The sequence below is a fragment of the Podarcis filfolensis genome, assembly GCF_964270895.1.
Source record: "Podarcis filfolensis genome assembly, chromosome: 3".
NCBI classification, from domain to species: Eukaryota; Metazoa; Chordata; class Lepidosauria; order Squamata; family Lacertidae; genus Podarcis; species Podarcis filfolensis.
In genome coordinates this window covers 103,268,807-103,286,804 of record NC_139606.1, presented here as the reverse complement: position 1 = coordinate 103,286,804, position 17,998 = coordinate 103,268,807, and the positions used below count along the sequence as shown (strand labels likewise).

The 17,998-nt window shown below is 40.7% G+C and overlaps 1 protein-coding gene across 1 annotated transcript; it reads left to right on the top strand.

The window, feature by feature from the left end:
- Positions 1–1,768: 1,768 nt before the first annotated feature.
- Positions 1,769–17,832, top strand: CALM2 (calmodulin 2). The gene is made up of 6 exons (XM_083606183.1): positions 1,769–1,980; positions 9,214–9,244; positions 14,220–14,363; positions 14,437–14,543; positions 15,948–16,083; positions 17,199–17,832. The coding sequence occupies exons 1-6, from the start codon at positions 1,978–1,980 to the stop codon at positions 17,225–17,227; spliced, it is 450 nt and encodes a 149-aa protein (XP_083462309.1). The 5' UTR covers positions 1,769–1,977; the 3' UTR covers positions 17,228–17,832.
- The last annotated feature ends 166 nt before the right edge of the window (positions 17,833–17,998 follow it).

The window sequence follows — 17,998 nt, the reverse complement described above, 5'->3', positions numbered from 1 at the left end:
TAACCTTCGTCCCATAAAAATGCCTCAACTCTTGCCCATGCGCCATTAAACTCTGCGCATTCCTACAAAAAGTCACAACCCCTTCATTCCTACACCCCTGACTTTCCTGGGGTTCCATAAACCCAAACCGAAGAGATGGATCGCCGATACCGATTTTCCAGCTGCTTTTCACCATCATGTTAGGCTGGGAAACCGTGCACTGAATTGCCTCTAGCAGAAAGGCCAAGGAGAAACAGAATATTACTCTGGTTTCCTTCCTTGCTGCACAACACCCCTCGCCACCTCTCGATTAGGGGAAGGCACCTGATGGTCTAGAGCCGAGTCACCCACCCAGCCCGTGTCCCTGTATATTAACCCTCGCGATTCTGCCAAGAGCTGCGTTGCCACCCACTTTACACACACCCCTGTACGCTGGGCGGTCGTGCTTACTTTCCTACCCCCGTTGCATCAAACTGGCTCCCTCTGTCCCTTCGCATTGCTCAAAAGCACGTGAGCCGCCACATCGCACACGTCCGCTACACACTGCAATTGCAGCAGCAGCAGCTACATACCCCGAACTTCAAATAGCAATGCAAAGAATACACGAGTCTCCTTGGAAAACAGCTGATATCCTAGGAATCTAGCCGATATCCTGGGAATCAGCCGGTGTCAGGAAGGCGCTTCCCCGCTCTGAAGGACAGCTGATCTGCACGAGAATAGGGGACGAATCGCCCCGCAAACTCCCCCCAACCAGCGCCTTTTCTGTCGTTTCCAAGAACCAAGGCAAATTAAAAACTCGCTCCAGCATTCTAGTCCTCAGCGATTTGTCCGGGTTTCCTCCCCAGTCCCAAGTTAAAAGTTTGCTTTCCCATCCACGGTGGTCTCCACCCTGCGTTCTTCCTTGCACCAGTCCCCCTGCCACTTTTATAGCCCCCATTGCCCAATGCATGTTAAGCCCCACGGTGCAGGGAGGTCACCGAGCCAGCAAGCGTGCTTAATAAGGGAGCTGGGCGGGTTGTAGGTTTGCACCAGGCGACTCCTTTTGCCCCCCTGCAGAAGTTGATCCGGCTCGGAAACGCCTTTTGCTTTTTCATTCTTTATTATTATTATTATTATCCCGAGGACGTTGTTTGCACCCCCCTCGCAGCCTTGGCTCTTTCCACACAGCCCTGCTGACATCTCTCTCTCTCTCCCTCTCCAAGAAGGCTTATCCAGCTATTCCCTCTCAGCCCAGGAACTTTCCATATACAGGAGGCGCATCCTGGCAATCGGGCGCTCAGCAGCGCCAGCACCGGCTTCCCTCAAGACTCTGAGCGGCTCCAGCCTCTTCCTAGGGACGCGCCCGCCCTTTCCCGCCCATAACCCCAGTTCCCACTGTCTGACTCCTTCGCAGGGGGCGCCTCGCTCCACAGCTCAGACTGTGCATGCCCGAGTGACGCATTGCAGGTACGAAGCCACCAATCAGCGGAGCCCCTCGGTCGTTCTCCCACTCGCACGTTTTGTCTTCCTCCGCGCTACGAAAAAGTCCCTACTTTTCAAATTTATTTATATTCTTTTTTTAAAAAAAGCTACGACTTCTCGTTTCTTGTCGATCCTTGTTTGTTTCTCGTCGAGTGGGGACGACGGGCAGCATCGTGGCGGTGGGGGGAAGGAAAAGGGATAGAGAGCCGCAGCGACGGTTGGTAACGGCTGCTTGAGGGCGTGGGGCCGGATCTCGTTTCGCCCCGCGCCGCGGCTTCTCTATGGTGATTTGGAAACGGGGGGGAGGGGAAGGGAGATGGGGCGGGTTAGGAGCGCGGAGGGATCCTGGAGAGCGGTGAGGTGGTTTATGAGGCGCTGCCGGCAGGCGCGCTGTGCCCAGTCTGAGGAGAGCTGCCGAACAGTTAAGGTAGCAGGAGCGGAGGAGACGACTGACAGCGCGCCACTCCCGCCTACCGCGCTTAGCGAGGCTGCCTTCGTCTTCAGCGTTAGCTGCTGCCAAGCCCGGGCCAAGCCACCATGGTTAGCAAACGGGCGAGCGGGGAGAGGCGGTTTGCGTTTTAAAACGGATCGGCGGTTGGGCCGCGCGCAATCGGCGCCTTTTTAACCTGAGGCTGCTGTGAGGTGGTGGGGTGGGGGGAGAGGACATCCGCCTCCCGGGGGGCTGTGGGGAGGCGCGGGGGGAGGTGGTTCGTTTCCCCGCTCCGCTTGTGTGTATCTCAACGTTCCACGGCTGGATTCAAAATTCAAACCACCGGCGACAGTTGTTTTCGGCGCCATGCTGCTTTCCTCTCCCTCGCGTTTTGGACGAGAGAGATATACGCATATGCACAACCTACATAGTCGGCGGCAGTTTTCTGCCTAGTCGAGGGATTTTTGTTTAGAGGAAGAGCGGCTGAGAAGGCAGGCGCAGGCGGCAGTTGGCTGCAGGGGCGCGCGCGCGCGTTTATGTGGGGCGGGGTGGGTGCAACAGCGTCGTTATAGCAACCGAGATGTCACCGCCGCCCCTTCCTTGGCAGCCCTCGGCTTGGGGGTGGGGAGGCAGCTGCTGGAATCCAGAACCGCGATCGCTGATATCTCTCTCTCTCCCCCACTACCTAAAAAAAAAATTAAGGCTTGAAGGCGTATTTGGGGAGAAATTCGGTGCATGCGGAACGGCGTGTTGTCGGGGAGGGGCGGCTGCGAGAGGGAGAAGTTGCGGGGTGCTGCTGCTGCTTGATGCATTGCAAGATCGCACCTGGAGGGATGGGGGATGCAGAGGGTATCCAAAACGGCTGCGCCAGGTCGCCGGCTTTGTTCGTCCTCAAGGGTATGGGGGGAAAGAGAGAGCTGTAAGAGCAGATCGACCTTCGCATGAGAAAATGCAATCTGCAAAAGCCCAGAGGCTTGGAGTTTTGTGATGTTTGTGCAAGGAGCGGGGCGGGGAGGGTAGAATGAGGCAGACGATGCCTGGGCTCCCCCACCCCTGTGCTGTTAGCTAAAGAGTGCGGTCCCGGTAACCCCTGAGATAATATAAACCGTTCACTGTTCTTGTGTATCCTTTTAAAAAGTAAAGGGTTTTTTTTTCTGTTGATGGCTACTGTCGAGCTGTCACGTTATTAAGTAAAACTTGGCAGGGTTATACCGAGTTGTCATGCACTGGTGTCATGCACTGGAATAAAGGCACTTATTTGGAAGGAGACTTGAGGCAATCAATCTGAGGGTCTGCTTGAACTATCCAGCAGCATAATGCAGAGGCTGTTGCTGCAGTTTTCCCTCTAGGGGTAAACCCTTGTGAAGAGAGAGCAGCTTCCTTGTCTAATGGTAACTGTGACTCCCGCTGGGAGCGCAGCAAGGATATGTAAAAGGAAAAAAATCTTTCCATGCTAATTTTGCAGTAAGATCTTAAAGGCATTAGAAAGCTGGGCATGATTTGATACTCCTAGTCTTTTGCAAAGCAAGGGTGTGCTGTGTGAAGGAGATGGCTGCAGACCTCTGGCTTGGCAGTCATGGGTTTATTTTCACTTCCTATTGAAGGAATTGCTTAGATGAGCTCAGTTAATACCTTTTCACTCAAGTGAAGTTGAATGATTTGTTCTGACACTAAGGCTGTATGCAGATGTATTCATCAAGGGAAACTAGCTTTTCAGTGGCCATAAAAGTAGAGGTTCATATACCAAGGGATAATTTTAGATATTCAAAGCTATCAAGATTCCAGTTAGTGCTAGTATTCTGGGAATCTCATCTACAAGATGAGCATAATATATGAAAGTTGTTTTCTGTTACCCTGTGAGAGGCTTAATATTGACCATCTTCTAAATACTTTTCCATTCCTTAAATATATTGGGTGCTGTGTCTCGCAAACATAGTGACCTACCTGAGAGAAATTGTGCATTGCTTTAGATTTGGAGAGTAGATGTAAACCATTTTGTAAGCGTTCTGCAACATGTTTAATTTGGGTATGTCAGCCTCAGCAGCTGTCTCTTAAGCAGCCAACCCTGTACAATTATGAAGCTGTGCCTGGAATATGAATATACTGAAGGCTGGAAAAATCCAAGATGCCAGATCACAAACACTCCAAAAAAGTAAAAATGTTGACACCTAGGAATATAAACGTAGCATTGGCCGGCCACTTGAGAACCAGATACTGGCCTAGATGGAACACTGGCCTAATTCCACAGACTCTTTGCATTCTTTAAAGGCTTCTGTTTTGAGGCATTGGAAATTTTTTAGTGCCTACCTATGATACCTTGTTTTCCCAGGTACTGTTTGTTTCTCAAGCAATGTATTGTGAGTAAATGGTCAAACTAGAATAAAAAATTAATGGAGAAAATGAAACACTTTGAGGATCTTATCCAAAACTCAGGCTTTCTTCCTGGCGTCCTCCTTTTTGGAGCTCCTATTGCATATATCTGTTGATAGCCATGCTGTTAGTATAGGTGTTGGGTTCAAAGCCTCCCAACAATAGAGCCCCTTCTCTATTGACAAATATTTTCTTCCACAGTATTCCAACCTGGAACCCCTTCACATAAGGATTACTGGTCACTATTTCACCCTCTGTCCTCAATGGAGTTTGCCTTAAAGCATTTTCCCCCCATCTACACAGAAATAGCCCTTGGTTCCTTTTTTAAAGCTTGTCTGTAGCCTGTCGCTCACCACCTTCTACACTTTAAAAGTCTTTTGTTTTTTGGGGTGAAATTAGGGATGTCATGGAGAGAGATGGGTTTCACCAGGAGAGCTAGAAGCTATGATTATTTATTAAATTTGTATACTGCCCTTCATCAGTAGAACAAAACAATAATCCCTCTCCCACAAACACATTTAAAAGGGTATAGGATGTTAGTCAGTCAAAAGCCTGGTTGAAGAGGAACATTTGCACCAGGTGCCTAAAAGTATATAATGAAAGGCTTCCCTGCAGAGAGAATCCCACATAGTCACTGCAGAAAAGGCCCATTCTTGTGTTGCCACCCTCCTAACCTCTCATTGAGGAGGCACAGGAAGAAGGGCCTCAGGATGCTTGCAGGGTCTGTGTAGATTCCATTGCAGCTGAGCCTGCACTGAAGCTCATTAGTATATGTTTCCTTGCAGCATAAGTTAAGATGCTTGTAGATGTGAATGGCAGGTAGTAGCGACACCTCAAAATTCCATTCATGCTATGATGTTTAGGTCAGATTGTTGTTTCTCTTGACAGAGCTACTACAGAATATTATAACTGGTAATTTTTAATGAAAGTACATGGTCAGTTCAATGTATTAGTAGTACTCTTCTGTGGTGATGACCTCTTGGATGTGGGCCCCTCATTAATCCTAGCTTGCATAAAGGGATCCACTTTCATCTTGCATAGGCCTACCCTACCTCATATTTGAACTTGCTCGCTTTACCTTGGCACGATAGAGGAGTGCTAGTTTACACCAGCACGTCATGATACCTTCCATTAGTTTCTCTGTCGTAATCTGAATTTCTCACACAACTTCCCCATAATACCATGCTTTTTAATCTTGGATTACTTCATCTTGTAAGAAATGTTTCCTCTTTCTTTGCCACAAGTATATACCTAGACTCTGACCAGATGTTTGGAAGTATTCTATAAATGCAACACATATGAGCTATGTGTGCAATTGGAATGCACTCTTTCCAGGAAATATATGAATTGCAAAACTAGAAATTTCACCTCAAAGTCAGTTTATTTATACCGGTTCTTCCTCCCACTCCAGTAATTTAAATCAATCCACCTTGCTTCATGGAGCAGGTCTAGCTCTGAAACAGGTGAACAGGGTCCTTGATCATATGCCGAATGTACAGCTTGTACCAGTGACTCTGCAGTCTATTCAACGTACTGAAGCAAATCTTCTTGCCATACAAAGTTGCCATACACTTCAGATGTTGCACAATGCAGCTCTTTGGCAAATAAGGGATATAGTATATGACTGAAATACCTCTCGTCCCACAAGCCCTGCTCATGTAAGATTGTGGGTAAGGATGAAATACCTGATCCACCTCTCTCCACCTCACCTGACATACATTTATTCAGAAATACACTTGATTCCTGTGAACCAGATGAACACACTCCATTTGTAATCAAGATCCAATAAGTGAGTTAACAAATCAATTTGAGGGTGGGGAAAATAGCCAAAACAGGAGCTTGCCTTTGATTCTGGGCTACTCAGTCTTGCTGTTTTCACTGTCTCAGTGAATCAGTTTCCTGAGGGGAAGTGAGCAGCAAGTTCACAAGACTCCTGCTAAATGTTTTTTTTAGCAATAGTATTAATGTTAACCAAGAGTGGTGCTTTTTGCAGGCTTCACTTTATGCGTAGCTACCCCAGCATCCTCTACTTCCATTCAGTAAGTTTAGCTATATGTGTATGGCCATTTAGACAGTATATAAAAATAGATGGTGTTATGCTTAAACTCATAAAGTAGAAGTGAAGGGTGTGAAGCAAACTGAAAAAGCCCTTTCTGTGTATATTTCTTTTGCCTCTTCCACCACACACACTCTTACCTAACTTGAGGCCACAGGGAGAGTTAGGATCTTGGTTTATAAAACTAAAGACTTACTATGTTGAAATACATACTGAGGTGCACCTTAGGTCTGGTATCTTCAAATGGAATGCAGTCCACTACAGGGTTATGAAGTGCAGGCCTGTGTAGCTTGTGATTTGAAAGCCATCTAGAAGAAAGCTTACCAGCAACATACAATGATGCACCAAGGCTTCAAATATATTTGTGCCGGAACAGTTAAGTCCCATCCTTCAGTATCTTGTCACCTTTCTCTTTGGTAACTAAGCTATAGGAAGCTTGAATATGGGGAAGGCAGTTGATGTCATTCCACTTTGGTTCATATGTCTGTACAAGGAACTCCCTATTTGCGCGGTGGTTGCGTCCTAGGCATTTGCGCGTGTCAGTGGAACACGCATCTCCCCACCCTTTTTCAAGTCGAAAATGACCTATGTGTCTGTCAATTAAACATGCACAAAATGGTCACTGCCTGTAATTGGAAATTTATTGTATATCTAGTTGGAGATTGCAACTTAACCTGAAAATAATTGAATCTGGGACTATAAAAGTGAAGATTACTTGAAAATGTGACAGATTTGAACATCAATTTCTGTTGTATCCAGTGAAGGAGGTTGCTACTGCTCGGCTTAATATGGTCAGTTAAAATTGATTGAATGGTTCTGTGGTAGATTGGACTATGGTTCTGTGGCAGACTGGGCTAAAAATTAGTGTTCTGGACCTTTGGGTTTCCAGGTGCTACATTGGGCTACCATCATTCCTAATATTGGCTAAACTGACTGGGGATAATGAGGGTTGTAATCCAACACCATTTGGTGACCCGAGATTGAAGGGCACTGTGCTAGATGATGCAAACTGAAATGCTTTCGTATTATGACTAATCTGATGTAATATAACTTGGCTTCAGGAGGGGGATTTAAAATAAGACAATATAACCAACCTCTCATTTTGGTTCCAATAAAGAGGTTATAGTTTTTTCCAAGGGAGGTGTGGCATTGGTAACCTCTCATAAATTTTGGGATCCTTTGGAAAATAAGTAATGAAATCATTAGCTTGATTTTATTGATTTCAAGATTCTTACATTTCATTATATGATACTATTAATAAGTAATATTAATATTATTGGGTAAATATGCTACTTAACACTTTATACTTGCATGCAGTTTTCACTAGGCTTTTTTAAAATTGAAGACTGATTTGTACGTATAGGGATTTTTGTATTGTGGAGAATAGCCTTGTCATCTTACATAATATAAATTAATGCTACATTTAAAATCTGAAATACAATTGTAAGATACTGTTGAGTGCAACTTGAGGTTTTTTGGTGTTTATGAAACTGATGAATGCTAAGAGACTTAGTAGAATTTAAAACATTTTTCATATATCTGTTTCTTGGAAGAATTACAGTTCACTTTTGACAACAACAAACATTTCTCATTTATAGTAACTTTCCATGCTGTAAACCATGATGCACATCTAAGATGTGTTTTTTCTATAAAACCATTATTACTCTTAATGTTGAAAATTAAGTTTGCATTGAGGAAAATCTATATTTGCACCTGAAAGAAGCAGGATGTGGTTAAGATGTTTAAAATCCTGCTCGAATTTTGCTGTGGTTTCTGTGAACATATTGGACTTGAATCACATGGGAACTTTTGATGCAACCTGTAACATACAAGTATAGCTCGGTTTATGCTGCAGGAAGCCCCATTGGGGTTCTTCACGTAAACCAGTAACATTACTTTTCCCCAAGAAGTGTATATTTTAAAGCATGATACCTATTGTGCATTATTTCCTACACAAACAGTTTGCTTCCCAGTCCAAAGAATATAAATTCCCATTCAGTTTAAATTTGGTCAACAGGATTGCAAGTTAAGGTGAGGCTCTCCATAGAAATTGGCATATGTGCCCTACTCAAAGTCATGAGCTTGCTCAAGCTGAATATATGACAGGTTCTTCGTAATATCTGAAAGGATTATTCTATGCCTCAGATGAATATTGTTCCAGAGCTTCAGGGCAATTGAAAACTGCTCTTAGTGCCAGGGAACACATAGTACTGTTGATGTACAGTCTCTATAGTGTTATGACAAGTAATTGGCTAGGCCTCTAGTTCCAGCCATATCAAATGAATCCTTGATGCACAAGTTAGTTTAAATAGTTTTCTGGTTAAGTGACATGTCATCACATTTGTGAAATTTACTGGGTACAATATTGGATATCAATCTTTAGTTTTCCATTGTTACGATTCACTTTGATCATGCCCAACACAAAGCTGCTTCAGCACTGTGCTGTCTGTTTGTTTTGCATTATTTAATTTGAGGTAGAATATCGCTTGAGCAAACTGCCATCTGGCTTAGTTTCTCTGCTGCACCCAAGCAGTTGGCTGCTACGTAAGGGCAAGGGATGAGAGCTCAACCTGTCCCAGCTGTCAGACAGAAAATCATCTGATGCAGATAACTCCTCTTCCCTTCATAAAAACTGCAGCTGTATGAGAAGGGCATGCAGGACCACCCCCACCCCCATCAGTTTGCAGCGGACCAAGGGCTACTGGGGTATTAGACCCATTCTTTATTGAAAAGCAGTGCCCAGATTGAACCCAAGTAGACTTAATGTCCATTCAGAATTTTTTTCTGATTCTGGCATTCCCAAAATGATTCCTTGCCAAGCTTTATGTGGAAATAGCGGTTTTTTTAGGAACAGGCAAATCTGTAAGTAGGATGTCAATTTTCAAGGTACTAATTTAATTTCCCTTTATCTTTATAGGCTGATCAACTGACAGAAGAGCAGATTGCAGGTGAGATTCTAAATATACACTACTTGTGATCATGGTGATATAAAACTTGCGTAGTTTTCAGTTGATGTGCAACTTTGTAGTTATAAGTAGCTGTGATGCTATAAGTAGTATTGTAGAACTAATAATTAGAAGATAAACATTTCTTGTGTCACACAGCCTTATTTTTATCAGTACCCCTAATTTTATTATATAACTAAGAACTAACTACACATGACTTCCTGACATTCATAACTCACAGGAGTTGCATTGCCTAGAATACTTGCTTTTCTTGCTGTAACAAATTGGCATGTGTGCACTTCTGTACTACAAGTAGCGTACACATTTACAAGCTTTCTCTCCTTGTGCAGCAAGTTACACAATCTGGATTCATACTGACTCCTCCCACCTTTGTTGCTATTAACCAAATAAGATAAAAAATTAAGATACTAGTATTTTTGGTTTGGGGGATTGATTCTGTGTATGTGGTTATTTAGATTTTTGTACCTCAGATCATTAATATTTGTCGAGTGGTAAAACTTTGCTTAATTCAAGCCCAAGTTTAATGATCAACTTCACTTTTAAATTTTCTAAAGATGCTGCCACAACCCAGTAAGTTGAATAATGTAGTTATTCACGTTTATCCAGTGCAGTTAGGTTTAAAAGTCTCTTAACATGTATGATGCCAGTTTTTTAATAGTTTGTGACCACACCAAACTGTGGAAGTCAGCAAACAGTTGCATGGTAGCATCGAGAAATTGCATGCATGTGTAGAAAAAATACTTCTTTGTAGCTGGTCAGAATAAACATTGATTTTGTACAGTTTCCGTTGAACTCAAGCACTTAAATAATATTGGTGTAGCTAACATCTGCTGGTTAGTGAATCAAATCAACTGCTACACCATTTGTAGTCTTCTATTGATAGTGTTGATTTTATGTTTATCAAATAGCTCATTTTAAAAGTTCTCAAATCAGGTATAATTTATATTCATTAATACTTTTAAAGCATAGCTAACACTATGCTGGTAGAAGGATATTCCCAAAATTCAGGGCCTGCATTTATGTGGGACAAGATGGGTAAGCTGCTTTCCATGGTCCAATGCATGTCAGGTCTCTAGAAAAGTGTCTAATGGCAAATGTTGTGATACTTTGCACTGATAATAGAAGGGGTGAACATTGTATGCTACTATTGTTAAGGTGTGTATGAAAGTAGTGTTGTTGTTGTATAGATTCCTGTATAGAATGGGGAAAATTGGGAATTTAAGTTTTGGGGATGAGATGCCCTTTATTTAAAGCTGCCCTCTGAATATTTGAATATTACCAAGCATATAAAACTCAGTTGTCTACTAACTTTGTTCTAATGTGATCAACAATAAAAAGTAGCAATAAAAAGAAAGCAGCAGTTTAAATTTTTTTCTGTGGCTATTAAATATAGAGCAAGTTTCTGATGTAATCCTAAAATCTTAGGAAAACATTTTTCATTTATTGTGATTTTAGTAACTTCCCTAAGTAGTTTTAATACGGTAGGCAGAAAGCTTAATCCAGGGCATGTACTAGGTACTCCATACTTGAAAGGTATTTCCTCACCTTCCCTGAGGAAGTGGTTTACACAGTGGTTTACAAGAGTGGTTTACACAGTGGAAAAACAAATATTAGCAGGTCAGAAGCCTGTATAAACAAAAAGGTCTTCATTTATTGACAAGGCCTGTAGGGTTAGGTGGACTACAGGGTGGACTATACAAGTGCCTATGGGTAGAATCCAGAGCCTGGATGCCGCTACCATTAAGGCCCTTTCTCATGTCTGTGCTGAATTATTGGCTGGACATAGAGATCCTTAAAGGTGTTAAAACTTGGGCAATCTCATGTAGAAGGTGGTCCTTCACATAAACCGGGCCCTAAGAAGTCATACTTTAAGAAATCATAATCAGCAATTTGAATTGTGTCCAGAAGCCCATCAACAGCTGCTATGCATATAATAAGTTTCTAGCAGGGTAGCTGTGTTGGTCTCATACAGGAAAAACAAGAGTCTTTTGAAGTGCCACATGACTGTTTTTTTGTTTTGCAAGAACCTTAAACTTTTAAAAAAAAGATTAAGGTTAAAAGTGAATCTTTTGGCTACAGGCTAGGTTTAAACATAGCTTCCAAATTCCAGGAAGTAACAGGAGGCATGCATTAGATTTGCTTTTTACAACAGCCTTAGGATAAAGGCTATGGCAGTGCAAACCTATGTTATCCTAGCTATCGACTCTTAAGTGGTCACCACTCAAAAGTATGAATTGTATGTGACATATTCCTTCTTTGCTACATTTCTCCAAGTCCTAAACTAAACCAAGGCAGAACCCAGTGAAATATTTTCCTTGACTCACAACTTCATGGTGTGGGAGATAGAGGGATTTATATTTTCCTATGGCGGGGGAGGGGAGCTCCCTAATGTAGAAATCTATAACAGGGATTCAGTCTAACATTTTGTTTAAATCTTTCTCTGTGTGTGTTTACAGGGTTCATAAAATGACATTTATACATGCATCTCCCAAAGTTGTTTAATACAGAGGGGAAATGCTACTTGATTCTGCTGAATGTGTAAACTGGTCTTAACTTTAACGTATTTGGCTCTTTCCTGGTTAACTAAAAGAAACAAATATCCCTAATGTAAAACTAAAAAGATACTTTAACTACTGAGAGGAGGGTTTTTTGCCATAAAGCTTTGGATAAACTGTTGAAACAAATAAAACAGTAATGAGTGTAGTAGTCTGAACTAATCTTTCAGTTCAAGCTTGAAACCTGCTTAAATGCTGTCTGAAGGTCATGGAAAAACTGAGAAACATGGGATGAGACTGCAGTATTTGGAGTCTCACTGTAATTGGAGTCAATTTAAAGCAGGGAAAGGAAGCTTTTGGCCCTCCAGGTGTTGTTGGACTGCAGTTCCCACCATCCATGATCATGGAACATGACTGCTAGGGCTGATGTGAGTTGGGAATTCTAGAAACATCTGGAGGGCCACATACTCTTCTTCACTGTTCCTACTTTTAAAAAAAGTTCAAACCATTTACTGATCTTACCACACTAATCTGAATGCAGGAAGATTTTTCATTTTTGGTTGCCAGAACCCACAGTACAATCAGTTTAGCAATGGGTCATCTATCAACGCAAAAAACTTCATTTTCTTAGTCAAATTTCCAAGACTGATCAGTTAGTTCTATAAATTTCAAACTGTTTCACAGGTGTGCTATGCCATGGTCATAGCAGTTTGTGATAAACTACTGTCAACACAGAGGTGAGCCAATCCAGGATTTTCCTATGGGCAGAAGGATAGGAAGGTACTGCACATGGAAGAGAGAATTTGTGAAATTCTTCCATCCATAGGAGCATCCACTTCAGAGTTCCATTCCACAACCCTATACAGTCATACCTTGGAAGTTGAACGGAATCTGTTCCGGAAGTCGGTTCGACTTCCAAAATGTTTGGAAACAAAAGCATGGCTGCAGGAAGTTCCTGCAGCCAATCGGAAGCTATGTCGGACGTTTGGCTTTCGAAAAGAGGAACACTCACTTTCAGGTTTTGATTGTTCGGGAGCCAAGGTGTTTGAGATCCAAGGTACAACTGTATCTCATTCTATATATCCATTTTTCCATATATCTCCCCTTTGGGCAAATTAATACTGATATTCTTTTCCTATCAAAACTTCTGCTCTTATCTCAACAAGATTATCAGCATCTATCGAGCTCTGTTCTTTAACTATCAAAGAGGCTAGTTATCCTGTTTTTCTCTGCAGCTAAGCATCTAACCTTACCTGGTCACCTTCAATAGGGGATTGAACAGTCTGTGCTCTTAAAATTAAGGGTAGAATAAAGTCTGTGAACATGCAGAGATAATGGAGGGCCTTTCAAAGGTATTCTTCAGTCCTGTCAGCAGAAAAGGTGTGGTATAAATAAATTAATAATAAAAAATAAAGTGGCATAAATCCAATGTAATAAAAGACTCAAAAATATATAGACTATTGTTCATTACTAGAAAAGGACATGAATATTAGGGAATGTGAGAAACCAGGTTGAAAAGTGATACTGGTAAAATAATAGATTCCTCTGGTTCTATACATGTGCAAAGTAGCTAGCATGCTATATACAGTGCACTGAAAACCTTCAGCAGAACAAATAGCTTCAAGGTGCTTCATAGGTAACAATTCATAAATGAAATAACAGTCGGCTTTGGAGGCTTTTTGGCCTGGAAACATGCTACTAGGGTCTTACTATTGTTCCCATAACTACCTGAGGACAATTATGGAGGAGTAAAGGTACTCAGATTGTAAATGTAATGTAGTTGAATTGGTGGTAACCATTCAGGAAGTATTATGCGATAGTGGACAACTTCCTATGCTGTGACAGTGGAAAAAGGAAAATGGTACTCAGAATTACTAAGAGGGATTGAAAATAAGCAGCCTATCATAATGTTAGTATATGCAACTATGATGCTACCATGTTTGGAATATGCTGTATCTGGTCACTCCATGCAAATAAACCACAGGGAAAGATACAGAAAGGAACAAATGATGGATAAGGTATTAGAGAATCTTTTCTATGAGGAAATAATGGTTATGGCTTTTCAAGTACAAAAGAATTCAAACAATTGACACGCTGCAAACTGGTTGAAAAATTGGCTGATCACTTGTGAAAATCATGGTCCTTTGGTCTGATCTAGCAGGGCTGCTCTACAATTACATTCTTGGCAAGACTTTGCCACTTGTACACAATGCAGGCCAGCTTGAAAAACAACCCTGGTTTCTGCTCAAGGCAGGTTACATAAGAGAGTGTTCAGAAAATGTTAATACCTCAGATCTTGCTGAAACCATATTATTTGGTCCTGGATGTGCTTTAGTTTCTTTGGATTCATTCATTGTGCTTAATGCTTCTTGATACCTGTGCAGTTTAAAAGGGTTTGTAGAAATATAAAGTTGTACAAGCATATATTTAATTTTAAGCTGTCTAATCTTTATATCCTATAGAATTCAAGGAAGCCTTTTCGCTATTTGATAAGGATGGAGATGGTACTATAACGACAAAAGAACTGGGGACAGTGATGAGGTCACTTGGGCAGAATCCAACAGAAGCAGAGTTACAGGACATGATCAATGAAGTAGATGCTGATGGTAAGCTTGGCCTAAAATAGTTAAGTTGCTCCAACACCAATGGCTTTCATTTAACAACCAAATTATCTTACAGGCAATGGCACAATTGACTTCCCTGAATTTTTGACAATGATGGCAAGAAAAATGAAGGATACAGACAGCGAGGAGGAAATTAGAGAAGCATTCCGTGTATTTGATAAGGTATTCAATTAATACACTCGGGAGGGGAAATATCTGAGAATTCAGAGAATTTTCATATTCAGTACCAGTTTTCTAGTTTCAGCTAAGTTAGCATCCACTCTCCATTTGGCTGGGTTGTTTAACTCAATCAGTTAAACTTAGTGCTGAGAAACAGGTCAGATTCTTAATCTCTGGAAGCCCTGATATTTCATATGAATTCAGATGCAACTTGAGCTGTGCTGGTGAGGCCCTGCTTAAAATATCATCTACAAAAAGCAGGACTTCGGGGTGGTAGCCTCAGAACTGTAGGGTCTGTTCAGGTGATTTATTTCATAACATTTATATACTTGATTGTAAAAAAATATATATCAAAGTGTCAGTTCTTTAAAACACTTCTTTGTACTCTCTCCTATAAATGCTTTTAGGAGGTTGGTTCCTACTGGTTTTTATATGTCTGCTGTTGATACATTTTATTACTGAACCCATTTCATGAGCATTTTGAGAATTTGTTACTGTTTAAGATCTTATGTCCAGTTACTTTGTGACATTTCTGAAAAAGATCAAGCGGCAGTTGGAAGTTGAAACTAAACCTCTCATATGAGCTCTTGAACCTGTCATATATGTTCCCTGTGAGAAAAGGCCTTTGGCCTGATCTAGTCAGCTGTTCCTATGTTCTTAACCCATTAACAAATTGGTGTATGTTCGCAGAACAATTTTTAGATATTCTTGTTTCATATTAAGTAGTTCTTGCTGAGGCAGGAAAAGCAAGCCCTCAGATACTGTGACAACTCATAAAGAGTAGGCATTCATTCATATCGCTACTGCCCTGCAAAACCTAGGCTTGACTATGTTGGAACTAGTTCATAATAACACTCTTTACTCTAAACAAAATTTTTTAAAAATCCTTCCAGTAGCACCTTAGAGACCATCTAAGTTTGTTATTGGTGTGAGCTTTCGTGTGCATGCACACTTCTTCAGATACCATTGAGTAGCTTCAGATACTCGGTTGTGGAAGTCTAGTGACTCAAACCAAGCAACAAATCTAGCTAGTCAGCAACTGCATAATATGACTGGTTTCTGAAATTTAAATGGTATGTTTCTTACAAAACAATAAAGGTATAAACAATTCCAGGGAGAATTTACGTATTGGCAACACCATTCATAACTTGAGTGACCTGCATGTTGATTTTATACCCAAGGCAGTCCAAAATACAGATGGTGCTATAAATTTTAAGTAGCTCAAAATTTCTGGCCATGTTGTGCACCTCTAGGCAAGGGTGGGATTTGAAGGGGATAGTGGATTAAAAAATGGAAGTTATACCTGATCAAGGCAGTTTCTGGCATTTATTTCCTGTTGCATAAGTACTAACTTGCACACACCTGAATATAGCAAAGCTCTACAAACTACTTGTAAATGTTTTACAGGATGGTAATGGTTATATTAGTGCTGCAGAGCTTCGCCATGTGATGACAAATCTTGGAGAGAAATTAACAGATGAAGAAGTTGATGAGATGATTAGAGAAGCAGATATTGATGGTGATGGTCAAGTAAACTATGAAGGTAAAATTGATAACTGATTTTCTCATTGACTAATATAGCCCTCATTGATTAATATAACTGCCTGAACTTACTGGCCAGAATACAAAGGAGGTTTGTTTCCATGCACATGTTGGGATATTCCATACTTGCATTCTTTGCTGCTTAAACATTTGCAGCAAAGCTAGTATAGTTCAATATGGTCTAACTAACATTCTGCCACAAACTTAAATATGCTTAATAAATAAATAATCAATAATAAACTTTGCATATTTCTGTACAGTAGGAAAGTGGTCTGTTCTCAGTGTAATGCAGACAGTGACTTTTTATCATAGTACATAGCTGGTAGGTTTGTTCAGAAGTGCCATTGTAGTTTAAGTTGATCACTTATGTAAGAATAAACTCACTAAACAGATATTGCCCTGGGCTTAGAACATGCAGTTGGGCTATTTTATTTAAGGCATTTATATGCCACCCTTCAAAGTACTTATTTCAGGGCAGTTTCATTTGCATTATAAAAGCAAAACAAAATAATTAAAATATCATGAACTTCTAATGTTTGAAACACAGCATTCTTCTAATACTTAAAATACTAGCCATTAAAATATCTGTAAGGATAAAAAAAAATGCCTTAACCTAGTCCCTAAAAGATAGACATACTGGGAGCCAGGTGACCTAGGAAACTAATATGGTGTGTCTAATATTTGAAATCTTCATGTAGATCCCTAGATGGATAGCTTTTCAGTTAGGTAGATAAGAAGTTTAAAAGAAGTTTTGAAAGAAAACTGAGTACTGTTTATTGATGCAAGGGGGGGAGCTACTAGTAGTCATAAGCTGTTATTTTAATTGTTGCTTTTAAATGTCTTCCAGTGTATTTTGATTATTTTTTAACTAGCTAGTTTTTATTAATGTTGGAAGCTGCCTTGAATCCCTGCTTGGGAAAAAGGCAGGATATAAATCCATTTTTAAAAATCCTTATTATCATTTAATGTATCTGAAATTTATCTGCCTAAGTTGTACAGAGCTACCAGTAAGAGTATTTCTAATACGTAGAAGCACTTAATGTAGCAAGTTGATCCTTAATACGAACATGTTGCAGAAATACTTGAATAAACATGACTGTCTCTTTTCCTCTACAGAGTTTGTACAAATGATGACAGCAAAGTGAAGACACTGTACAGAATGTGTTAAATTTCTTGTACAAATTGTTTATTTGCCTTTTTCTCTGTTTGTAACTTATCTGTAAAAGGTTTCCCCCTACTGTCAAGAGAATATGCATGTATAGTAACAAACTCATTCCTCCATGTTTTTCCCTTTATCTGTCATCCTGATATTTTGGGAAAATGATCAAAGTAACAAATGTTTGCATGTGGCTTACTCTGGATATTTAAGCCCTTCCACACTTCTAAAGCTAGATGATGTGTTGGTCAAATGAGGGAACATCTAGGTTATGCCTGTTTTAAAATTAGTTCTTTTAGGAAACTTAGCATGTTGTTGAAATGTAGTCTTAACTCTGTGTGGACTATGGACAGTCAACAATATGGAACTTAAAAAGTTTGCACTATTGCAAAACGGGTGTATTATCCAGGTACTCGTACACTATTTTTTGTACTGCTGGTCCTGTACCAGAAGACCTTTTATTCTATGGTTACTATGCTTTTAAAACTTTTGTTCAGCCACTTATTTTCAAAAGAATCTGCTTATGGCACAACTTGCCTCAAATCCATTCCAAGTTGTATATTTGTTTTCCAATAAAAAATTACAATTAACCCATATTGTTCCTCTGTCTCTTTAAACATTTTGTATATCTCTTGTCATGTTAATTCTTGATACTTCAATAGGAACTGCAGATACAGACTTAAGAATGTCGGGGAGATGGCCCATTGGAGCTTCTATGTTAGGTATTTGTTACCTGTAATGCCGCTATTGACACGTGAAA

Bases quoted from the DNA above. Each gene is read 5' to 3' on its own strand.
- CALM2 (XM_083606183.1), top strand. The intron at 14,544-15,947 runs GTATTCAATTAA...AATGTTTTACAG, and splicing joins CATTCCGTGTATTTGATAAG to GATGGTAATGGTTATATTAG. The intron at 16,084-17,198 runs GTAAAATTGATA...TTTCCTCTACAG, and splicing joins TGGTCAAGTAAACTATGAAG to AGTTTGTACAAATGATGACA.